This window comes from Mastigoproctus giganteus, chromosome 10, assembly GCF_048544385.1.
Source record: "Mastigoproctus giganteus isolate SK-2022 chromosome 10, ASM4854438v1, whole genome shotgun sequence".
Lineage (NCBI taxonomy): Eukaryota > Metazoa > Arthropoda > Arachnida > Uropygi > Thelyphonidae > Mastigoproctus > Mastigoproctus giganteus.
Window position 1 is genome coordinate 27,817,171 of NC_143584.1, and position 27,156 is coordinate 27,844,326.

General features: G+C 36.1%; 1 protein-coding gene across 1 annotated transcript in view; it reads right to left on the minus strand.

Moving 5' to 3' along the window:
• Window positions 1–1,958: 1,958 nt before the first annotated feature.
• PIG-T (phosphatidylinositol glycan anchor biosynthesis class T) overlaps window positions 1,959–27,156 on the minus strand; it is a 132,902-nt gene continuing 107,704 nt past the window's right edge. Inside the window, exons 9-11 of the mRNA XM_090382883.1 lie at window positions 16,222–16,468; window positions 8,157–8,318; window positions 1,959–2,076 (exon numbers count right to left, since the gene is read on the minus strand). Coding sequence (XP_090239009.1) covers window positions 1,959–2,076; window positions 8,157–8,318; window positions 16,222–16,468 — 527 coding nt within the window. The remainder of the gene's footprint in view (window positions 2,077–8,156; window positions 8,319–16,221; window positions 16,469–27,156) is intronic.

Below are 27,156 nucleotides of genomic sequence, written 5' to 3' on the forward strand. Positions count from 1 at the left end.
TCAATGGAAAACCAGTGGTTTGGTTTTTTTTTTTTTTTTTAGGAGCATTAGCAACTAAGGCCATATTGCTCCGGGATATGCGGTGGTTATTCCATGACCTTTCCGCATCCTCTGTATTTGGTGGTGACGGGTTTGAACCCCGGTCTAATCAAGAAGCGTGTGCTACGCACTGCTGCTCCTTCCCACCTGGCTACTGAGGCGCCGGAAAACCAGTGAAACTCAAGCAATTTACATAAGCTTCCATCTTTTGGTTTGTATTCGGCTTTCTGCAACTGGATAGCCAGTTTTTTTTTTCTCTCACTGCTCACCACAGGTAGCAGTAGATGACTGGCTTCTAACTTCCCAACTAATGCCAGTGTTTCACACGGTTCAATTCTTTCTCTCGCACTTTAATCTTGTATATTAATGACCTTCCGCTGACTTCAATTCCTATCTATAGTTTTGCTAATGATAGCACACAACTTTTTGCCTTCCAGTTTGAGAAACTTGCTCTGCACAAACAGCTTCAATTTCTTGAATGAATTCTTCAATTGAATTTGAACTGAATCTTAAATTGAACTGAATCTCTTCAATTTCTCTACTCAAATCAAATACCAATCTCAAGTAATTCTTTAAGGCAGACAAAACTTTAACTTAAATCCTTTCTAAAACTCCATCCTGTCTTATTTTTCACAAAAAATGGTCTACTGTTCCTGTCACTGTTCCGCTGGTAATAAACATATCTTTATCGGAGATTACCCTGGCTTCCAATCTTTCTTGCCATAAGTACATCAAAAGAATTGATTCTTCCATTGTATCAAAAAAAAAAAAAAAAAAAAAAAAAATTCTTCACCCCCAGCATTATTTTTCTTCTAAACATCTATTTACCTTGTACAAATCTCCCCTCCCATGGAATATTGTTCCAGCATCTGTAGTAGTACCTCCTAACTTCTCTCTAGTTCCTAGCATCTATCCAAAAGGCTCAACTTAATTAATGATTCATCCCTTACAACGTCCTTCCTTCTGTCACTTGGACGTTCGGTTTCTGCTGTCTTATCTGTAGATAATTAAACTAAACTATTTTTCTGAATTAGCATCTGTAATTCCACTACTCTCTCCGAACACATGCTTCAACTAGTCAGCATACATTCACTGTTCAATCACAAACTCTCAGAACTTAATTTCATTTCATTTCATTTTACTTCAGTGTGTTCAAAAAAATTTTTTCTGGGTCATTATGCAGTAATTTTGCTTCATATTCTTAACATCTCTTCAACTGACATATAAAGCGACTTCTTCAAAGTTAATTTTAGAGTGAACACTTCTTTGATCTCAGTATGGTGAACATAGAGGATGAGGTAACATTTCAAATTCAATTTCCTTTTCAAATTCAATTTCCTTATTATCTCCAGCATAGAACAAATGGTACGAAGGTGGGTAATTTTGTGATGCACCACCACACCTGGATAAGAAAATCAAAATGTTTTATTGAGGTTTGTTTTCCACTGCCTCACAAATGTTTCACATACAGCACCAACTTTCTACAATATATTTTCAGCCATTTTACCCCTGGCATTCAAACAACAGACTGTATTTTGATCTTCATAGATGACTGTAGTGGAACTACCATCTTGTGGACTACAGGGTTAAGGAAAACATGAGCAGATGGATGCACTCAGTATTGGCAGAGGACTTTATATTTCATGGTTATATTTTTGTGTATTGTAAATAAAATTATCTGACTAGTTTCCTGAGTGTCAGCAATACTGTACTAATATATTGATACAAACTAAAAATTCACAGAAACTTGTTGAAATCTCATTCATTGGAACCCATTTCAAGTATTTGCCTAGAAGCCATGCTTGTAAATGTGAAATATTCTCTGAAGGTAAATAACGATAAAAAAACTTTTATTTTAAAAAAATTACAAACAAGATACATATATATATATATACACAAATAAATATTCTTTTTACAAATTATTTATCTTTCTTTTCTTGAGCCTTGGTTTTATTATTCCAAAATTGAATTCTAGATATCTTGCTCTTCACCTTAAATAAAAGGCTTGTTGAGCTTCCCTCTTCAACTGCAGTTAACCTTTAAAAGGAGTAGAAAAATTTCATAATGTGCCAAAACTTATAATTTTTTTTGAAAGATAAAACAATTAAACCTAGTGAACATTCTTCAACGATGTCTACTTACTGTATATGAATATATAACTAACATAGTAAAAGAAATAGATATTCATAAGCTTCTACCCACCCGAGCTAAATTCATCATATTGCAAAGAATTATTAGAATTATAAGAATAAAACTTTATTAGAATACTAATGGATTGCTAAGTGAAACCCACTCACAGAGAAAGTTATAACACTGGCCAACATTTTTTTTTTTTTTTTACCTTCAGAGTAAAAGTTGCAGATTCTAATGAATGACTAATTTAAAATATCACAGAATAATATATAATATATATGCTATTTAAAAATTAGTTCATTTCAAAATACTTTATTCAAACATAATTTGATGGTATAAACCAGAGCTATGAGGCTCAACATGTTCTATGTTGATGTCAATACAGCAGGCCCCCGTTATAACGCGGTTCACTTTACACTGATTCGCTATAACGCTGTTCTTATATTATAACCCGTATCTGACTATAACGCTATCACAGATCACTATAACGCTCTTTTATAGATTGCATTTTTGGCATATTTAACGAAATTGTTTCATTTGATGGAGTCGATAGCTTGAAAATGAATAGCAAAACAGCATTAAAGCATAAATTTTCCCACACTCAGTGAAATTTTCTTGCACACTAATTTAATTGCAGTACAGTGACTTGTTACGTAGTTCCGAGATCAACATTTTAAAAAATGATCACGTATATTGCATCTAATATTTGCGTTATATGCATTTATCCGAAATCTAATCATCACTCAGTACAGCATTAGACATCGTGCGTAATGGACAGTTTACTTGAACATTGTATCGTAATTAATGCAACCAACGCAGTTACATTTTCGAAGAGTTAATAATGGCCGATAAGAATGAAAAAGCAACTAATGCCTGGGCGCAGGACGAAGACTATAAATGTAAGAAAAAGACTGAATTTGAAAATTAAATTAGACATTTTGAAGCGAATCGATTCCGGTCAACGACAAGCGGATGTGTGCCATAATTTAGGACTTACAAGTTTAACTATAAGAACAATTATAAAAAAATAAAGAATTAATTTTAGCAGCGGGAAAGATAGCTGTTCCACTGCAAGCAACTAGGGCTAGGCCGGCTATTAGGATTGAAATGGAAAGACTAACTAATTTTATTGAAGATAATATCCAATGCAGAATTCAGCTAAGTTAAATATTATAAAAAAAAAAAAAAAAAAATTTATTCGTTTTAATTTCTTGAGAGCAGTATACAGAAGTGTTCTATATATCATACTGAGGTAAATTTCTTTTATTTTACTTCAAACATATAATGTACTAGTAGCTGAGCAGTCATATGCGATGATGAATTAATACAAGTGCCTTGAGTGACTGGGTTTCAAGCCTGTGACTACTAAACACAGTGCGTGCCGTTTCTTGTACTCTCTCTCTCTCTCTCTCTCTCTCTCTCTCTCTCTCTCGTGAACTCCTCTGACCATATGTTCATCCCAGAGTAGAAACAGAAAATTTATTTATTTACATACATTCTATTTCAGAGTTTTTCTTATAGTCCATTTTGCTTTCCCTCTTAAGAAACCAAAAGTAACCTCCCGTCATAGGAGTATCCCAGCAACCTTGGTACCACTTTTCCATTGTAGATGTTCTGATCAAAGAATTCCCTCTGCTCATCACTTACATTTCCCACATTTTTCCATTGTAGACATTCTGTTCTATTAGTTTGACTATTCATGATGTATTTAGTACTTAATAAAAGGTAGGGATTATATTTGTATGAAGTATTGTATATGGCATACACACAGCAAGACTATATACAGTTCCTTGAATTAACATGGCTTCGACAATGTTCCATGTATACACACTACTCGGACTCCCTCCAGTCATTATATGGCACAGCAGAGGCAGCAGTGAGATTATACACTAGCTGGTACAGATGCCTCCTAGAGAGTTACCAGCAGATTTGGTCCGGTGGACTATCTAGCGGCCAGCCTGCAAACACCATTTTAGAGATGTACCCTTGAAATGTAAGGAAGATTGGATCTTGTTAAAATGTCCATCATAATCTCAAAAGACATCAATCATACTGCTTGATGAAAGAGATGGGGGTTTTCCAGAGCAAAGCTCTTGAGACTAAACAGAGATCTCCAATAATAAAAGTTATTTTATTGCACTGGTTGACGAGAACATCTATCATTGCCTGGTGACACATTGGTGGCATTTTTCCGTTGGTTTGGCCATCACACCTTGACTTCTGCTTATGTTGGTTCATCCCTAAGCAGCTGCCTCCACTATACTAGGTCCCATATTTCAGGACTTGCACATGAGAGTTTATACTCAGGGTTACTAATTTCCTACCACCATGAAGGTACAAGCAGAGGATATGGCTGTTTCAGAACAACTGGACTTATATGAAATTTGGTCCATTTGACTCAAGTGCCACCCGAATATCAGATCCATCAGTGTTTTAGACTCTCAAGTAGCAAGCCCACCTTGTCAGACCTGAGAGAATGTTTGTGACAGCCTAAAGGACTTCAAAAACTCTCAAAACTGGTTATTTTGAGGTTTTCTTTTTTTTTTTTTTTATGGCATGTCTTTAACTCTTTTTGTGGTGTAGTGGCTCCTATAGTTTATCATGTACCATATCTGTACAAGTGTGTGCTCACTTCCCAGAAGTAGATGTTTACTTTTGAGTGTGTTCCATGTGAAATTAGCATATTGTTGGTTTATTTCTTTATTATATAACTAGCTGGGATGAGGTAGAGAGCAATTTGAAAATTGTATAGTGATTTGTATTGGGTAAGGCTAATTTGCTTGTAGATTTGTAATAATGTAGCTTTCATTATAAAAATTTATTGTGTAACTGAATATACAGCAAAAAATAAAAAATACCTAGGTTTCCTCACAGCTGTACAGTAGATGTTATTTCTGTCAGTTTCCAGTGTGAAATAAGTCACTTCAGTACACATTCAGTAGTATTCATTTATATCTATCTGTGGGGTGGGGGGATATATATATTTTGTTAGTTATTGGTGCAACGGCTTCTGTGGCCATAATGCACCTTCCAAGGTTTTTGCAGTACAGTAATACCCCGACTTACGCGAACTCGGAGTTACGCGGTTCTTGATTTTTTTTCGTTTGGCAACGCTGCCGCCCACTATCTTCAAGGTCGTTTTTCATATGTTATCGATATACGGTGCGACGGCGGAGAAGGAGAGCGAAAGATGAACAAAATTCAACTTTGTTGCTTTTATGTTTTTTATATCAGTGAAGGGGAAACACATTTCACCATAATAACGTAAAAACCAACACAATTCCAGCTATCGGTATAATCGTAAATGCAATTAGATCGAGTTTACTACCAGTTTATAACAGATTTCACTAGCAGAAACGCAACTGGATTTTTATTGTTTTATGGTAGTAACCCCTAGAAATGTGAGGTGTTAATAGTGTATCTCTGCCTTTATGGTGTTGTTTATTCAGTTGCTACATGCGCGCAGCTTTGTTTATGCGTATCAAGCGTGCCTCCTCGTTTTGTAATTGTGCTTTATTCCCTAAAAATGAGTAAAATACTTAATTAAAAGGTGTGAAAAGGAAGCGTCCTGGTGAAGACACTGCAGATTCAGAGAGAAAAAGAAAAGCAATTATCGATAAACAGAGGCGGACTGGGTCAAAAATTCTTACCCGGGAAAATTTATAGTGGCCTCATACTATGGTTTATGGCCAAAATCACACTGGCCCACCGGGGTTTCCCCGGTAAGGCTTATGGCCAGTCCATCTCTGTCGATAGAGAAAAAATATGAAATTGTGAAACGCTTTGAGCGAAATGAAAGACCATGTGATATTGCACGTGCTACAGGCCTAAATGAAGCAACGGCGAAAAGCACATGACAATTGCAAACTTGACAGGTTGAAAATTGAAAAGGGCTCAATTGTAAAGGGCTTAAAAATTTTAGAAAACAGACTCCAACGAAGAACGCGTTATAGCTACAAAGCAAGGAATAAAAAAAATTATTAGCTTGCTACGAAGAAATTCTGCGTGAAAAAAAGAACGCGCTGTGTCGTCAGACGAATTTGTTAGATTTTATGAAGCCATCGACATCGAAATAACTTTTTTACGTAAGTCATTTGTTTTTTTTAATACATATTTTTTATTAATATGTATAAAGAACTGCAATTTTATTAATATTTTTCTTCTAAACTAGTGTTTTTGTTAGTCCTTGGTCCCATTAAGCAAAATTTATATGTATTTATATGCAAAGTTGTACCCCGACTTACGCGAATTCGACCTACGCGATTTTCGTCGGACCCACCTATCGCGTAACTTCGGGGTATTACTGTACTCTGATCCAAGCCCGAGGCGGGATTTGAACCCGCGACCTTTGGGTTGCCAGGCAGCCACTTTACCCACCCGGCTAGCTCAGTTGGCAGGGGGGGGGATATAACCATACTCACAGTATATCAAGGTTGCAGTATACTACAATACTAACTGGAGAACATAAATGAAAAGCCAGAAAAAAAGTTTATCCATTCAGTGGTCATATTCAAGTGGAAAACATTTTATTCAGCAACAACTGTGGGAACTTGTCTCAGGAAAGGATCATCCAACAAAGATTTTCTTTCTTCACAGTAATGATCTGCCATTCATATACTTATGGGCATCTATATACCAATGAATTTCTTGCTGGAGAGACATTCAAACCAGTGTCTCTTCTATGGTGTGAATCACATCATTTCCCACACACATAGAACTGCCAACATTTCAGCAGAAGCATTACTATTTAAAATTAAAGAATCAAAATTTCATTTTCAATTGGCACTCCACTGCAAAACTTTATTCTAGCTGGAATATATACTGAAAGTTCTAAATTTAAAACCATTTTCCTAAATTCTGCTAATAAAAAATTGGGTGCATTGATTTAGAGGATGAATTACTGTACAGCAAAATAATTTTTTTTTCTCTCTTTCACAGATTCTAGTAAACCAGAAAATGCTCAATTTAAGTCTGAGCTTTAAAATTTTTTATTGCCCACCATTTTCAATGAAAAGGAAATGAAAGGTTTATATACAGATAAAATATTATTGCAATTAATAATATAACAAATTATGCTCAATTTTTCCTTTTATAATTGGCACGTGAAAACTTCTTTGATATTAGCAGCAAACAATAGTCATCTAGCATATGTGGATTACATTTTATCTGGTTACACTTCCCCACACTGGGTAAATCTTGACATCATATTTCACCATGTTTATCAACTAACAGAATCCAGATGTGATGGAAATATTTATATATGAATGCAGGAAATGTTTCTTTAATGATATAGTGTATCCTAATTTTTTTTAACACCACTACCATAATTTTTTGTTCTAGGAACATATTTTTTTGTTGTAGCACATGAACTACAACATATGTGGGGAGTCCAACTTCTACCCTGACCTCCAACTTTGCACCCAAAGTATAATATATAAGATTCATAATCAAAGACATAATTACTTATTTTGGGAATTTCATATACAAAATGAATCAGTATTATTAACATATTTTTGAAATGTTACAAACAGCATTAAACAGCTACCTGTGTCTACAGTATGCCAGACAGAAACAAAACAAAAATCGAAATTTATATACAACAGGTAATAAGAAAGCAAAAAGACAGCTGGCCAGACATGATATGGTATTTTTAAAACAAACAGTGTAAAATACAATCTTCTGACCAATGGTTAAGTGACATTTGATATTATATTAGGCAACAACTGTATGCTTGACACTCTCCAAAGTGAACCTTTTTTGAGATGTGATATTTTATATTAACATATTCATAATCGTGGTACAAAAATAGACTAAAATCACTGAATTTTATATTAAGGATAAAATCAGTGTTGTACAGTATTATTTACAAAAATAAAGTCAAAATTAGGGTATTATGACCATTCTAAAATGATAACTAAATGATAATTATATTTTTAAACATATTTTCAATTGAACTTCAATCAACCAAATGGTTCATTGCTTACCTTTTTGTAGTGATATTATGAATTGGGCCAAATGCTAAGGTCACAACAGCACAAGCTAAACAAATAACATTGTATGGCATACTAAAGTCAGGTGTTGGCAGTGCAACTAACAATATTTCGGCATGTATCCTTAAAAAATAGCCTTTCAGAGGATTACCAATTCTGAAAAAATAAAAAAAAATAAAAATGACATATTTAGAACTTAATATTTATATTTATATGATATGATAATATCAATTATAATAATATAACATATTTTTTTCATGCAGTGCTTTTCAAGTTTTGCAAATGTCACTTTATGAGACCAATATTCTGCATGCCAATAAATATGGAATAATTTATAATAATTAATGATTCTAGCTTCAATATCCAATTTTTGAACAGTTTCATTAACCAAAAAAAAAAACTTCTTAATATAGTATGTCTTAGTACTCTGTCTGGCAAACTGATGCATATTAACAGTTGAAAAGCACTGAATTAATATACAGGACAAACATAACATGTTTGCTACCACCTAAACGTGATAGAACCAATTCAATGTGTCATAATTCTCAGATTCTTGGGGGGAAAAAAAAAAATCAACATTCTGAAAATTTATACACAATGATTGAAAATTAAAAGCTTGGAATTCATTGCTAAAAGCAAATGGTTACTTTTGTGCTGAGCTGTAAATCAAAACAAATCTTAAAATTTTATAAAAAGTTTATTCACGTATATAACCTACCAACAACACAAGCAAAGAACAAATAAAACTGTGTGCCAAGGCTATAAACAAAACCAAGTATTACTGCAAATGTTCAGTCAGAGTACATTATACTGAGTAATTGCTAAATGTGCCTTGAAGTTTATGGCACTTGTTGGTTGACCACTTAAGAGCAACTGCTCATATGCATTAAGCATAGTGCTTGGGTGCATTTTGTGGCACATCACTCCTAGTGCTGTTTTACGCATATATGTGTAAAGGCAGCAACATGTTAAAAGGAACCCAAATATATGGTCACCAACAGAACTAATAACTACGTAAATTACTACAAAGCTTGGAGAAGTTTCAAGTACATTAGCTGAATTTCCACAACAGCTCTAAGATATAATGATGGCCTCTGTAACAGTATAGGAATTGACGCATTTCTCCTATTTTCATTAAATTTGGGACAACTATACAAATTTTTCTAAAGGAACTAAATATAAAATGAAGATCCATTCACTGGAAGATCTATGCAGATAGACAGGCAGCCTGACATGGTAGAGAGAATAGGCATTTTACAAGACTATTTTCTACATCATATCAATCTGTTGATGGGGCAATTTTTAGGCTTTGAGAATAGACCCAAAAATTATTTTATTAACAGGAAGTAAAATATCCATGATAATTGATTAAAATATTTATATATATATATGTTTACCTGTATTTTATATATATATATAAAATACAGGTAAACCTCTATATATGCAATTAATTTGTGCAATGAGTTACCATATATCTCAAAACCACATATATTGAAGTTAAAAATGAATGGGAAAAATTCTAATTCATCCATGATGTTTTGGAACATTCGTCAGAAGACTTAATTTAGGCTTTTAAAATATGTTTTAACTGTGTACATAGATAGAAATATAAAAAATAACGACAAACAAGTAAGCTAAAAAACATTTATTAAAGAAATTAGCTACAAAATGAGTGAAAAATGGATAAGCTATTTCCTAGAAAAATATTTTTCAAGCGTCGTTTGAATAGTTGTACCCTTTTTTTTTTCTCTTCATAATATTTACGATAGCATGTAATTCCATTTTCTAGGGTTCAGCAAGCTAGCATGCTTCTTTCCACATTTGGCTCTAAATCCATAATTTGTTGTTTAACAGTTTCCAAATTTGAAAAACATCTGCTAGAGTTCTTTTAATGAAATTTCCTTAGAGACACACTCTCTCCTTCAGTCGTAATTCATTCTTTCTCATCATAGGCACAATGTTACTCTAATTCTATAAGATCCATGTCAGTGAGTGACTGTGAATGCTAATCCAGGCATTCTCTGACATTAGGGGAATCAACAGCTTCAAAGTCAAGATCCTTTCCAATGATGCCAATTTCTTCAATAACAGTATAAATTTTTTGGGCATTTTTTTTTTGCGTTTTTAAATTTTTTTTGTTTCATAATCAGCTGCACTATTCAAAATTTTAGAGGGCATATATAGAGGAATGGTATAAACCGAAACTCACATTGATCGAAAACGCATATATCGAGGTTTCCCTGTATATATATATATATATATATATATATTTTTTTTTTTTTTTTTTTTAATTTCATTTCTGAAGTAATCACACCAGAATACAGTTAATCCACATAATTACAGAAAATATGATACCACTGATAGCATTCTCTGGGTATATAAGCTGCAGCTCTCAATGAACTGATAGAAATCTATAATTCAATAGTTAATGTTTATTATTTTAAAAAATCGATTTATCAATTATATTATGGAGTAACTATGGAAATCCTAGTCTACTTGAACAATCTAATCTGCAAATAAGACCATTTATTCAGAAAAAAAAAAAAGACTAGAAATGTTTTAATGGAAAATATTTTTTGTGAGTTAACGTTCAACTTCAAGAAGTAGTTCTAAACCGGTTATGAAATTATGCTGTTAGTCCTAAATTTCAATATTTCCATTTTTCATTTAGTCCATCATGTGTGGACTATAACTGTACATCCTGATATTTATGATAACCTAACATAGTTGCTGTCAAAAAGCTGGAGCTTAGACATGTGTAAGCAGGAGAAAAACAGGTTTTGGACAAAAGAGGTAAAAACAGAGGATGTTTGCAAAAACAGGATGTGTTTTAATGTCCACACTGCACTAGAAATAAAATTTCACTGGCAAAATACATATTTTATATTAAAATACAGCTGTAGGATTACTTACGGTACATTACAGGCTGATTTTAAAGATTAGCTTACCTAACATTTTTTTGTCAGTGAATTTCTAGTTAAAGTTTTTAAATTTATAGTTAGAGTTAAAGTGTTGTTCGTAAAAATAGCCCTGCTGTCTACACTTGGCTGTTGAGAGCATGCCCAAGTTTCACATGAAAGAGAAGATCTAAACTCAGTTTTTCTAACCTGGCTGAATATTCTCTCAAACTCAGCACTCCTATGAGGAATTGTTAAAATGCCAAGCATAACTTGAAACAATTTGTTATACTTGAAACTTCCTTGTGCACTTGCCAGTTCCCCAACCAAGGACCACTGAACATTAATTCCTTTTTTTTTCACAATAGCATCTGCTACATTCTCAAAGTGACAGAACTAATGCTACAAAACGTCTAATGATTTATCTATTTCTTTGTCTTTAACGAAACGACACCAAGAAGTATTGAAAACTTATTCACAAAAAATTTCAAATTTGAAAATAATGCACTGCCAACTGATGAAATTTGAGCTATCTTAGCATTTATAAGAACACCATTTTCAACATGACCTTGTGCACCATGTGGTCACATACATCCATAAAGTACTTTCTCACTGAACAAAAGAACAACATCTTCTTTGTTTGTCTTAGACTCTCCATGACATTGGCAGTAGATATGCTTATTACTAAGTCAGAATCATCTATATGGTTTAATCTGCTATGGTAATCACATAACATTCTTCAACGTATCTAGGTGTAGTAACCAAAGTACACTGGGTGTAGGATTGAAGGGCTATGTTCAGATTTTCAAATGACATAACACTTCCAAGAAACAAGCAAATTGCTTTGTTCAAGTCAGAAGAATGAAATATGAACAGCTCTTCTGCATAAGTGAGACATATCTATTATCAGCTTGCTTGACCTGTTTAGGATTACTTTTACCAGAAGTTATCAATTTAGGTTTCTTTTTCTTGAGTTCATCAAATTGTCTTTTAAAACTTTGAAAGAAGACAATTTGATGAACTTGATCATGAACTAGATCTGACCATGAGTCAGTACCACTCACTAGTGATTTTTTGTTGTACTTTTCAATTTGGTAACTCTGAAAAGTGCACATATTGCTTTTACCTCTATTCTCTTCTTTAAACAGACTTGTCAAAAGGTTGCCTCTGTACTCCAGTCTAATTACAATTTAATTAAAGACAGCCACCATGTACACACATGTGCTTCAAAATCTCTTTTCACTTCAGTGGAATGCACTGTTGAAATTATTTAAAATCTATCTTTCCTTTTAGCACTGAAGTAAAAAATATTACCATACTATTGCCACACTATTACCACTAAGTGCTCAATCCCCTCTTTTAACTCCCTTGTTACTCCAGCTTTTACATCTAATATAACAGACATTATGTTAAGAAGAAGCTGGCACCAAGAACAAGCTCCTTCTAATTTGATGATTTTTTTTTTTCTTTTTATATATATATATAACAAATTGTCACAACAATAGGATATAGCTTGATAACAAAATCGAAAATGGCCCATTTTTGAATTTCCTTAACAATGCCTTGTTTTAGTTTTTCCCACAATCATATTTTTTTTTTGTTGTTTTACTATCTGGAAACATATTTCTGAACAATGTGCCTGCATGATCAGCACAACTCAGAGGAAGAGTATGTTCTACGACAGAAAATGCAAATAAACATTCAGCACATATGACATCATCACTATGAAATGAATCATCTATTTTTTATTTATTTTTTTTTCTATGAATGTTATCCTTATTTGCTTAAAAATCTCTAATATATCACATTTCCTGCCACTTGAAATTGAAATATCATATCTACACCAAGTACGCAATGTAAAAATTTTTACCTTTTCCAGATTTTATTATACAGTAGACTCTCGATTTTCTGGGATAGATGGTGAAAAACAAATCCCAGATAATCGATTTCCCGATTAATCCAAAAATACAAAAGTCCCCAACATACGTTCCAGGACTTCTTATTTCATCGAGTTTTACGTAACTCGGGAATGACTAATAACATATTGCTACTATATTATTATTGACAAATCTGAATTCTGCGTGATACTTGTTAATGTTTGGCCATTTTGATACATCCTTATTATAATGATTCCTTAGAGATTTAACAGATGCACCGTTTTCAAACTTTTGAATAATTTCAAGTGTTTGTTTAACTAAAAATGCAACTCTTTTGCGTTTACCCATCACTTTTGCGATTTCTAAACAAAAAAAAAAAATAAAAAATAAAAATTACTATACAAAAAAAAATTCTGACAGCCCTGACAGAAATAACAAAACAAAATAAACATTGTCTCTTTTTTTTTCAGCGGCGGATGTGAAGACAGCGGGTTTGTAAGATAATAGGTACTGTACACTAATCTCCCAATGACGACTTATAATGCCGCTTGTCACTTATTTACGACTTGCAAAATATCTGTTTATACCTATTCTTGTTATTACTTGAATTTTTTCGACTTCTGGTTGATTTTTTTTTTTTATTTGGAGTCTTGAAGTGTCCCGGTTAATCCACTTCCCGGTTAATAAGATCCGGGTTAATCGAGAGTCTGCTGTATATGGAAAATATTGTGTATATGTCTTCTGAAATTTTATGCCATATTTCTTTGGCATCTTATTGAAAGATATCGTTAATTAGCTTCGCACCACAAAGTCTAATGAAATATCATTACAGCAAACAAAACTATTATCATGCATTTCTATTTTGCAATGTAAGCTACTACTGCACACCTGATAGTCAATTCATTAATGAAAATAAGCAGAAATTTACAAATTTAAAAAAAAAAAATAGTTTTATTTATTTATTTATTTTCAAAGGAAAAAGACGGAAAAAAACTGAGTTTTTCAAAAAGAGAGAAACTCTTTCTCGCCAGCTATCCTGCAATAGTGAGAAGGGTCAAATTGAGCAAAAAAAAAAAAAAACAGATTCTCCAATGTAAATCCAGAGAGTTGGAAGCAAGGCCTCAACAACAATGTAGTGAACAACATTTTCAGTATCCTACATGATATATGATCGTGGTTTAGAATAACCCAACTATGAAAAAGGGTGTTCAGAATGCAAGAACAATACTGCCAATAAAGAGCAGGCCCTATCCCAAATGAAATGGAAGGCCATTTCAATCAGCCCATAGCCATTCAAAAAGAAATAAAACATTCTGTACAAAGTCAGGCATGATGTTGAGAGGTCAAGGTTCCATCCAAAAATATCGGTCCAGCAATACTAGAAAGAGAGAGAGAATACCTTACATTGTACTTTTTTTTAGCAATTCTTCATATTCATGTGGGCTTTATACTGCCCTGAATCATTTTCTTTTTGTTAAAAAAGCCATTCAAATGAAAACAAGTTTCGTCTATAAACAAAATTTTATTAATGTCAGAGTTTCTACCTGAAGAAACATGAGAATGACCAGAAATTTACATATGATCTTTATTGTTATCAATCAGTGCCCACAACATCACTACGTTACATGCACAAACTTTATTTTAGAATCACGTGTGCCATTCCATAATAACTTCTTCCTTGCTGTGAAACATGGCAAAATGATTTTTTTTCATACATCTTTCAATGAGGTCATAATTACATAATTAAGTAATTAAGGGCTTCCTCAGTTCAAAATAGTTCTCCTATATCAAATACATATCCATAACAAATTTCACAGATTATAAATACAATCGGTAAAGGAGAATTATGAAAACTAATCTTATGTCTATACTTTAAGCCCATGGTCTCTATGTACCCACAAAGTGGCAGATACAGCATTATAGTAGTGCCACCAAACCAGCTAGCACTGGGTCAGTATAACTGATCATTAAATATTTAGAGAATGCTACCCCCTATTATACAGTACTGTTTCTAAAAAAATAATTTAAATGAACTTCACAGACTAATGTTATTTGTGGTGTCCCCAAGTGGTCCATATTGGGCCCATCGTTGTTTTCTTTATTTATCATATTTATCAATGATAATGATGAAGGTATATCAGGCTTAATGTCCAAGTTTGCAGACGATACAAAGGTTGGTAAGGTTGTTAATGACAATAAGGACAGCATGCTACTGCAACAGGATCTGGAAAAGTTGAGCAGATGGGCTGAGAGGTGGTAACTAAAGTTTAAGATTGACAAATGCAAAGTGGTGCTGCATATAGGTAGCAGTAACCTTAGAGTAACATACCAACTGTGCAGTACTACACTCGGGATAGTGGAGAATGAAAAAGACCTGGGGATAATTGTGCAGTCAGATATGAAGTTTTCTGAGCGGTGCAAAGAGGTGGCTAGGGTAAATCATAGGGTCTTGTCGGTGATATACAGGAATTCTGCTAGTAGGGAAAAGGAGATTATCCCCTTGTATAAGGCAATGGTCAGGCCACATCTTGAGTTCTGCATACAGGTCTGGAGACCTCATTTTAGGAAAGATGTAGATAACCTGGAACAAGTACAGAGAAGGGCTCTGATCTGGGGGGTGGAACCAAAGAGGGAGGTGGCTCAACAGTATAATGCATTCATTAAAAGAATGAGAGCTTACTTTGGCTAGGCCAAAGATCTAGCAGTAAATAGGAAAGAATGGAGGAAAATAATGAATGGAAAGCTGAGCATCAAAGACTGTGATTAACAGATTGGATTATGATGCAACAGAGGAAATTTCATTTAGTTAACTGACATTATACAAAAAAAGTTAGAATTTAAAAGAAAAGAATGCTATACATTACAAATCCAATATCAGAATTTTCATTAGTGTTTAAGGAATTAGAAAAAAACTAAATGTATGTGCTTATACTCAAAGGTTCTGCAACAACACGAGTGTATTTCTAGTATCACTTACAGCTCATTGCTATTGATTTCCTCACTGGTGGTGTCTACCTTGAGATTCTTCCTAAAGGCAGACATGCAGAACTGCACAGCACTAAGCTGTAAGTGATATTAGGGCAGTAGACATATTGCAGTAACATGTAAGTATCCATTCAATTTTTTTTTATTTTTCTAATCTTTCAGCCATTGATAAGATAGAACTGGTAAAGTATATAGTTAAGCATTTTCCTTTCAAAATAAAATTTATTCTGATGACGATGTTCATATGCAAAAAATATATAATAAAATGAAGTGATCATCATATCATATTTTGCACCAAACCTTGATTGCACAGTGACGTCTTGAGATGGAATATAAGTAAAATTCCTATTAGAGTCAATCACAGCACTGATTACTGATGAACCCACATAAAATCCATGATTAGCATCAGGAGGATATTCTGTCCATTTAAGAAATGCCCTTTCAAACTCTATTTTTATCTGAACCACTGAATGTGGTGGAAGTGTAATTATCAACTCCAAAAGATGTGGTCTTTCTCTGTCCCTTGCTGGTTGATAAAACTGGTATTCTAAAAACAAAAAGCACAAAAATTTTTAAATAAATGAAGACAATAAATATCAACAAAATCACTGTCTGATCACTCTATAGATATATTTTAATTACAATAACAATACAAAAGTAAAGTGTTACAAAGACCTCTTGCAATTAGATTTTGATGGTAGGGGGGAAGGTTTCAATGCAATAAAGTCCATTATTATAAGAGTTTGGCCTATAATGAAGAGAGTACAATAACAAGCATCATCAATTCTGCAGTGGTTATGCTGTTGCATATTCTCAATCCCCAACACTTTGAACATTAAATGATTTATAAGAATTATGTCACTGTGAATTTTAATATATGCCTGATAATCTTTTCACTTTTGATCTATCGAACAGATTTTTGAATTTGAAAAGTGTATCCATAAAAAAATCTGCAATGGTGTACAAAATGCAATGCTCACACATCCATGTGTAATTTTACCTACAGTGTTTTGGTTTCTGCTTCAGAAACCTACACATTGGAAGTGAAATATTTGTTTGTTTTTTTTTTTTTTGGATAACAAGACTGCTGTTTCAAAAGATATTATTTGTTCTTATTATCCAATATAGTATCAAAATAAACAATATTATTAACTAGTCCTTGCTTTTTTTTCCTAAAAATATCAAGTGTTGTGTACAATGCAACAGAATACTTGCCTATGCAACTTTTTTGCTGTGCCCTCCTACAGAATTACCATCACTCAAAGAAAACTCATACAGGATTTTATTAAATATAAGTATATACTGTACAGGGGCTTAGAGGGGAACAGGTATCCTGTGTGTTATCAGACACTCAGCCTAAAACACTGATGGATCCAATATCTCTCTATTACAGAAGATTTAGGAGAAGTCCGGTTGGCCTGCCTCCCTAAAATCCACTCATGCATACCTTCTCGATGGTAAGCCCTGTTACGTCACTTAAGTGGCAACGAACGTGTAGAGTGGATCTCTTCAAGACGCCTGGTCAGCGTGAAGAGGAAAAGACCAAACCCTCCAGCAATGAGAGCACAACAATACAAATGGCCCTCAGTCCCCAGCAGCTTTCACTCTCCCTCTTACGGCAGCGAGAGGATCAGAGTGGAAGCAGAGGGTGCTAAGAATCTCTGGGTACGACCAGGCTGCCATGCACGGAAATTGAACTTGGCCTGTTATAACGTACGATCACTCATCAGTGAAGACAGGATATTAGAGCTGGAAAAGGAATTAGAAAATGTGAATTGGAATATCATCGGTTTGGCTGAAACAAGAAGAAGAAATGAATCACTTATAAGTTTATCAAGTGGAAATCTGTTGTACACCAATGGACACAGTGAAAGGAGTGAAGGTGGAGTTGGGTTTCTGGTCCATAAAGATTTTAAAAACAACATTTTGGAATTCAAAAGTACATCACCAAGGGTGTCAAGACTAATACTCAAGATTTCTAAGAGGTACAAGCTAAAGATTATAATGATTTATGCACCAACATCGAGCCATGATGATGAAGAGGTTGAAGAAATGTACACTGAAATTGAGAGTCTTCTAGATGAGCAGAAAACCCACTACACTATTATTATGGGGGACTTCAATGCTAAGGTTGGAAAAAGGCAAAACAGCGCAGAAAGAGGAACTATAGGAAATTTTGGAATTGGTGAAAGAAATAAAAGAGGTGAAAGACTTGTGGAATTTGCAGAATCTCAAGGAATGTCAGTAATGAACACTTTTTTCAAGAAAAGGGTGAACAGAAAGTGGACATGGAAGAGTCCAAATGGATTAACAACTAAAGAAATCGACTTCATCCTCACTAACAGAAGATATATTGTGAATGATGTTACCGTCCTGAATAAGGTAAATGTTGGAAGTGATCACAGAATGGTAAGATGTACACTTGATATAGATGTAGGAAAGGAAAGGAAAAAACTGACTCAAGTAAATAATACAAAGGTCTTTGAAATAGCAGAGGAGGAGAAAAAGCAGTATGTACTGGAACTTAAGAACAAGTTTAAGCTTCTGCAGACTGCTCAGGACCAAGATATCGACGAGGAATATTACAACTTTCTGAAAGTGATAAAGCCCAAGAAACCTATAGGGAAACAGAAATCCAAAGAAGAAAAAATTAGTCAAGAAACACTTGTCATGATGAACCAAAGACGACAAATGAAGAGCAAGAAAAACACTGACAGGGAGAAAATTGAATATAATGAGTTATGCAAAGCCATTAGAAAGAGACTCAGAGAGGACATAAGAAGATTTAACACAAGAAATGTAGAACAAGCATTAAAGGAAAACAAAGGATTTAAATCAGCAGCCATGAGCAGTAATACAGAAAGACAAATGATACTGAAACTGAAGAATAGCGATGGTGTACTTATAAACAGCAGAGAAGGCATAATTCAAATAGCAGAAGACTACTATAGAGAATTATACAAGGAGCGAGGGAATGATACCAGCAGTGGGGAAGATGGATTGCAAAGTAGCAACACATACGACATACCCGATATTCTTCCTGATGAGGTAGAACATGCATTGAAGAAAATGAAGAATCGGAAAGCCCCGGGGGAAGATGAAGTTACTGTAGAGTTGTTAAAATTGGGAGGAAGAGACATAACACAAAAACTGGCAAGGCTCTTCACAAAGTGCATTAGAAAAGGTGTGATGCCTAAGCAGTAGTGGAATAATGCAATCATAGTTTTGCTGCATAAGAAAGGAGATAAATCAGAAATTGGAAATTATAGACCAATTAGCTTGTTATCCCATATCTACAAGTTGTTCACAAGGGTCATTACTAACAGATTAGAAAGAATACTTGATGAGAATCAACCGAAAGAGCAAGCTGGCTTTAGGACAGGATTCTAAACTATGGATCACCTTCACGTAATATCACAGCTAATGGAGAAAGCAAATGAATATAAAACACCATTATGCCTGGCATTTGTGGATTATGAAAAGGCATTTGACTCCATACAGCATAAGGCAATGTTTCGGGCACTGGAAAGACAAGGCATAGATACTCCATATATTATGATTTTGAAGAAAATATATGAGAGTGCTACATCCTTTATTAGACTAGACAAAGACAGTAGCAAATTTAAAATCGAGAAAGGAGTTCGACAAGGAGACACAATATCTCCGAAGCTGTTTACTGCTGCCCTTGAGGAAGCTTTCAGAAGATTAGACTGGTCGCAAAAAGGAGTCAATGTGAACGGAGAGTACCTAAACCATTTACGATTTGCAGATGACATTGTGGTCATAAGCCACGATCCCAAAGAATTAGAGGAAAATCTTAATCAGTTATGCACAGTTAGTAAGGATTTTGGACTAAAGATGAATATGGCTAAAACAAAAGTAATGATGAACAAGTATGCCACGGAAAGGGAAATAATGATTGAAGGAGCAGTAATTGAAAAGGTGGAGTCATATACTTATCTGGGACAAGTTATTAGCTGTAATAATGATAAATGGCTGGAAGTCAAGAGAAGAATAAATTTTGGATGGATAGCATTCAGGAAATATAGTCACATACTGAAGAGCAATATCCCAGTTTGTCTGAAACGTAAAATAATGAATCAATGTATACTCCCCACCATGACTTATGGAAGTGAAACTTGGGCACTCACCAAAAGAATGGAAGAGAAACACATGGATTAGGCAGCAAACTCAAGTAAAGGACATTCTTATCAAAACTAAAGAACTAAAATGGTCTTGGGCAGGACACATAGCTCGAAGACATGATGACAGATGGACTAAGAAAATAACAGAATGGTACCCAAGAGGAGCTAGAAGAAAACCTGGAAGACAAAGGCGGAGATGGATAGATGAAATTCATGAGTTTTTGAGTAGTAAATGGATGGCCAGTGCTCAAAACAGAAGGAACTGGAAAGTTGCTGGAGAGGCCTTCATCCTGCAGTGTATTGAAAATGGCTGATGATGATGATGACTGTACAGAGAAATATTTACACGCATTTAATTTAGTAATAACAGTTAAATATGTGAAACATGTCGCTATAACTAGCACTTTAAATTATAGTTCATGCTAACACCCTTAGCTCAAATCTGCCCAAAGAAAACAGAGGAATTATATTCTTCATATTGTTACTTATAAGGGGAAGGGTTTTTTTTTTTTTTTTGCTTCCAGTGATATATATAACCTCAGGAGCTCACACCTGATGAGTATGGGCTTGGCACACCCCAGGGTCCCGAGCTGGATATCATCATTCTTCTCTTTCTTGGCGATTCCTTTCTACTTCTGACTCTCTCTCTCTCAGGGTAACTTTGGAATTTTTTTTGGCTGGTGTAGCATAAGCCTCAGGCTTCCTTGCACCATATGGATGATAATAATAATAATAATATGGGGAACTCATATATCACTGGAATATATTTCACTTTAACAATGATTTCAACTAATCATTAGGGAACCAAATTTATTTAAATTTAATAAGTTCACTGACACTGCTCAAGATGCGCTGAAAGCTGCTTAGTTTGCTCAACACTATGTAAGAAAAACAGCTTTGGCCACCACATACAATAATATTTTTTAGTGCTCAGAGCACCAGCTTTTGACAATCGCTTAATTTGCTTAATTATATTTTGTGCACCCTCTTGCGTCTCATAATATATTGTGGACTTTTAAGGTATGCCACAGAATGCCTGCCACAATCTGGTTGACCACAAGCACTCTCCCTCTCAGCAAGGATATAGCGCATATACTTCTCCATTTCCCAAGTACTCTGTTGAAACAACTCAGCAATTTGGGCCAGTTCTTCTGTGAAAAAAGGAGGGTATTGCCAAGATATGCCTAGATATTTCTGTCCCTCACAGGACCATGTGCAATGGATGGGGGAGTAAGTTCTGGTTTTCCACTTGCCAGCTCAAAGGCCACTGGTCTTACTGTGGTTAAATTTTGCTCCTGATGCTTGAGCATAGATGTCGTGAGCCTTTTGGATGTCTTCAAATTCACTCTCATGGCATATAATAATTGTGACATCATCCGCATATGCTGAGTGGGTTATTTTTAGGTGAGGCTCTAGTAACAGCATTTGTTGGGGTTGTAGATTGATGGCAATTTTATTGAGGAAATGTTCGATGGCAATTGTGTAGAGTTGCCCAGAGAGTGGGCAGCCTTGTTTTATCCCTCTGGAGGAAGGAAGGAAGGAAGGAAGGTTGTGAGTGAGCTGGTTATTCACTTTCAACCATAGTTTGGCATCCTTGTATAGCAGATGGATTGTAAGGATGATGTAGGGCCCATATCCAAATGCTTTCAGGGTTTCAAGTAGGCATCAGTGGTCAACTCTGTCAAATGCCTTTTCCTGGTCAAGGCTAATTAGTGCTAGGAATTCCTGTTGGCTGTTTGCAGTAGAGTAGGTCACGGATCAGATGAAGATTGTCATGTATCGACCTTTCAGGTACAGAGTATGTTTGTTGGTGATCGATAATATCAGGAAGAGTGGATTTCAATCTATCTGTGTTCATTAAGGATATTGGGTGCCAGTTTTAGAGGTTTGTGTGATCTCCTTTCTTGTGTATCAGTCAGTCGTGCGACAAAGGTAGTGACCGAATCTGGTAGACCGTGGGATTGTGCTTCTTCAAGCACTTCTTCTTCATAAGAGTAGCACTCCAAGTTGATCCCAGAAGGTTTGGAAGAATTCAGAAGTCAGTCCACCCAGACCTGGAGATTTATTTTTATTAAATAAATCTTTTATTAAGAAAGAAGTGCTTTGCACGCTGCTGTAAGTTCTTGTAGGGTGACTGATTTCTCTATACTGTGTTGGACTGATTGGGGGATTTTTTTAAGTCCTGAAAGGATTTCCTTGGTTGCCTTTGTAGAAGCTTCTTGGGAACTATATTTCTTTATAGACTAGTTACCAGGGAAGATTTCCTCCGGGTGTTTAGTAGTTTCCATCTGAATGGTAGTGATTGATTGAAAGAAAGAAAGATAGATAGATATGTTTTTTTTCTGTTTTTTTTTTTTAAACATGAACAGTAGATACATTTTTCAACAAAATCTATTTACATTTTATGCACAAATGAGAAAAATATATATACAGAAAGAAAACTTTGGATAGAAAAAAAAAAAAAAAAACCATTTCTACATTTGAATTTCGGGAATTAAGACAATTTATTGGCATTAGATCAGTCTCATATCAAATTTCACACGTTGAAAGTGATGGACTCTTCAGTGATGCTGAACAGGTGACTGCCACTGTTCCATTCACTGTTAAGGTCATTTAAAGTTTCAGGTCTTTTATGGTGGAATTCGAGCAGAAGTCTGCTCTGCAACTTCCTCCATAGGTTCCTTGAGATGTTGTGCCGATGTGTTGACAGGAGGCACATCGTCACTGCTTCTCGTGCGCTTCAAGTAAAAGTTGTAAATGACGGCCTTGGCAGCAATGAATAAGAAGTTGCAAGTGGTGTGTGTTGTCTGCTCAGAGTGAAGCAGGTACTAGTAGTCCTCTGGAGTGTGGGCATGGTTGCAGGCAAGCTTTGCTGCATCCAAAGTGTATTTGACCAGTTCCTTGTTCACAGGGCCTGGCGTGCCCTGTGAACAAGGAACACAGGATTTTTATGGATACACTTTTCGTGGTTGCTGCAGAGAGTGCATATTTTCCTGGTAACAGATCCTTATTTGGATAAAATTCCTCTCAGAATGTTCCAGAATACCTGGAGTGATGCAGAAGAGGCAGTAGTTTGAGGTGCGTAACCCGAAGATTTTTAGCTTGTGCCACAGTCTCCACTGGATGTCTGCATCCGATTTGGAACATTTCATCCTGTCCACTGAAAGTTAGATGGTGGCTTGTGGTGTGTGGTGAAGGGTACAGGGACAGCTTGGATGGTGGTGGATGACTAGAAAATCGTGGCTGTATGGCAAGACATGATTAATTGATAGACTTTTTTGGAGGGTGCAGGAGACAGAGGTACCATGTCTTCTGGTGATGTGATGATGAAGGTTGGTGTAGGTGAGGATCCGGTCTCATTTCCAATCTCTTTAGCTGTAGTGATGTCTGGAAGAGCGTGTGCGATCGCTCATTTTAAATGTCTGTGTTGCTGCTTTGCATTTATAGTTTTAATGGGAAAGATTCTTTCCATTCGAGGCTTGGTGTCAGGTATGATTCTTATGATTCCCTATGATTCTTATTCCTGCCCAATTCCATGTAGGAAAGAAAAGAATATCATCATTTGCAGGGTCTATTATTCTTTTATTGTAGAAAGGTGGTTCTGAAAGTGGGAAGGGATTTCTCTCAAGAGTATGGTGAAAGTTTAGCTTTTTCCAGCAGTGCAGTGCATCTTTATAGAAGGGCGGTAGTTTGAGTGGTGCTGGTGCCATATGCATTCTCAATATTGTTGAAAGAGACAGTCCTCTAGTGGCCGTTGCCAGTAGTTTATCTGTAGTGTAGGAATGTGGATATTTTGTTTGCAGCGTCTTAAGAAGAAAGGTGATCTGGAATGCTGTGATTTTGTCATCAAGAGAGAGGCCAACCCTTGACCCCCATGAGTAAGTGGCTAGCTGAGTTTGGAACAGGACATCCAGTTGGTTTTGCTCCAAAGGAAGTTTCGGGCATATGCCTGGATTTGGTGGAGGAAGTCAACAGGTGGAGTGAGAATTTTGAAGGTGCGCCAGAGAATGATTACTGCCATCTGATTGATCACAAGCACTCTCCCTCTCAGCAAAGATGTGGCGAACACGCTTCTCCATTTCCCGAGTACTTTGTTGAAACGACTCAGCAATTCGGACCAGTTCTTCTGGGAGAAAAGGAGGGTACACACCTATGTATTTCTGTCCCTTGTTGGACCATATGCATTGGATGGGGGAGTCGGTTCTGGTTTTCCAGTTGCCAGCCCACAGGCCGCTGGTCTTACAGTGGTTGAGTTTTGCACTCGATGCTTGAGCGTAGAGATCATGAGCCTTTTGAATGTCTTCAAATTTGCTCTCGTGACATATTGCAATTGTAACATCATCTGTGTATGCCGAGTAGGTTATCTTTAGGTAGAGTTCTGGTAGCAGGGTTCGTCGGGATTGTAGACTGGTGGCAATTTTATTAAGGAATGGTTCTATGGCAATTGTGTAGAGTTGTTCAGAGTGGGGAGCCTTGTTTTATCTCTCTGGAATACAGAAAGTGGCAGGTGAGCTAAAGGTAGCTGTGTTCAATGCTGTCGAAAGCCTTTTCCTGGTCAAGGCTAATTAGTGCTAGGAATTCTCTTTGGCTGTTTGCAGTGGAGAAGAGGTCACAGATCAGATGTAGATTGTCATGAATCGATCTTCTAGGTACTGAGTATGTTTGTTGGTGATTGATGATATCAGGGAGAGTGGATTTTAATCTATTGGCGATGGCTTTGGAAATGATTTTACAGTCCATATTTATTAAGGAAATCGGGCGCCAGTTTTGTAGATTGGTATGATCCCCTTTCCTGGGAATCAGTCGAGCAACAGAGTTGGGGATCGAACCTGGTAGTCTATGGGACTGGGCTTCTTCAAGCATTCGAAAGAGTAGCACTCTGAGTTGATCCCAAAATGTTTGGAAGAATTCAGAAGTCAGTCCATTGAGACCTGGTGATTTATTTTTGGAAAGGGCTTTGCATGCTGCTGTTAGTTCTTGTAGGGCGATTGGTTTCTCCATACTGCATTGGGCCGTATGGGAGATTTTTTTAAGTCCTGAAAAGATTTCCTCAGTTGCCTTTGTAGAGGTTTCTTGAGAACTAAATTTCTCCATAAAATCTTGTTACTTCAGAGAAGATTTCCTCTGGGTCTTCAGTGATGTTTCCATCTTGCAGCTGAATGGCAGTGATGGTGGTTGCTTTGTGATGTCTGCATTCTAATGAGAAGTATTATTTGGTTGGGGCATCAGATAGATTTATGTGAGTGTATCTCGATCTGAGTAGGGCGCCTTTTGCAGAGTGTACTAAGTGGGTTTGTATAGCTTTTAGCGTTGACTGATGGGCCTGACTATCAGACGGGAGATTTTTCAGTCTTTGCTCAAGTTGATAGAGGTTATTATGCTTTTGTTGACTTTTATAATGGCTGTAGGTTTGCGAGAATGATTTCAGTTGACTTTTAAATCTAGGCCACCATGTGTTCACCATCTGTCTTTGGATTGGGCAAGACTGGATATCAGGTCTTGTAGCTTAGAGATGTATTCCCTGTCTTGAGGAAGACTATTGTTGAACGCCCAATAAGCACCTCCACTTTTGAAGTGATTGGGTGAGAAGGAGAGCTGTAATTTGATAAAGGAGTGATCTGAGATATAAGATGGCAAATGCATGATACTTCTGACCAGGGGGATGGTGTGTTTTGGGATGTAGTATCTGTCCAGTCGGGCTTGGTAAGGTAGTCTTTCAGATGCTGTATTTGCTGATCTCCAGGTGTAGGACTTTTCTACTGGGTGCTGGTGTCTAAATACGTTGACCAGTTCATTGTTGTTTATCACAGCCTGCAGGTTGTTGAGTAACGTTGTGCAGTGCTCAGTGCATCGCACTCTGTCCATTTCTGGGTCACAGGTGCAGTTGAAATCACCAGCAAGAATGATGTGTTCCTGATCTATAGTAGAGATGGCTGTGTATGAAGTTGGTTATTTGAATAGCAAGTCTGTCCTGCTGTGGCATGTAGATGTTAAAAAGGTGCAGGGTTTCCTTCTGGGGTGTATCGAGGATGGCGTAAATTGCATAGCCAGCAATCTCTGCTATCACATTGAGCTTACAGGCAGACTTATGATGAAGGCCGATACTCACTCCTGCTCCATGACATTGTTGTGTTGGAGAATGATGGAATACATATGGCCAATCTGCCATTTCAAGGATAGCCTTGTGTCTGTGTTAATATTTGTTTCTTGTAGGAAGAGTAGGTCGGCATGATGTCGTTGGACCTGGTGAATGGCCAGCTTATTGTGCAATGCAGAGGTGCATCCTCTTGCATTAAGTGATAGCATGCTAAGTGTCAGCATTATCTGCAGGAATAAAGGTAAGGGTTTTGTAAGTTTTGGGGTGGTTAACATTCTGATTGATGGTATTGCTGTTCGAGCCTGTTAATTAAGTAGTACAGGCACTTGGTTTGTTTGTTTGTTTATTTGGTTTTTAGGAGCATTAGCAACTAAGACGATATTGCTCTGAGGGATATGCGGTGGTCATTCCCTGACGCATCCTCCGTATTTGGTGATCACGGGCTCGAACCCCTGGTCTAATCAAGAAACATGTGCTACGCACTGCTGCTCCTGCCCACCTGTCTATGGAGGCACCGGTACAGGCACTTGGATCTATTCACATCTGCCCTGTCCTTTTTTCCTTTTAGTTTAAAACACAGGTCCTTAAGCTGTGAGATAAGCTCTGGTATGTTAGTGGTGAACTTCAGAGCTGTCACCAGCTTCTGTGGGAAGCCACGTACTTCCCATAGAAAGGAGCGTAATTTTTTCACACTTAGAGGGCCTTTAGTGTAGGGAAAATTGTTTTCCCCCTGTTCATCCTCTGAATCATGGGGATCACAGGTGTTCTCTTCTTCGGCCCCCAGAGATTCAAGTTCTTCATTTGAGTCGTTGGTGGTTTCTACATGCTTATTTATCTCCATACTTGATGGTATGAATGGCTTATTTGGGATCTGACCATTTGACTTCTGTGGTATTCTGTATTTATTTTCATCCTTCCTGTTGTTTTGGTTAGCGGTTGGCTGTTTTCCTACCAAGGTATCCGTTGTCTTCTTCTCTTTTGTGACTTTGGATT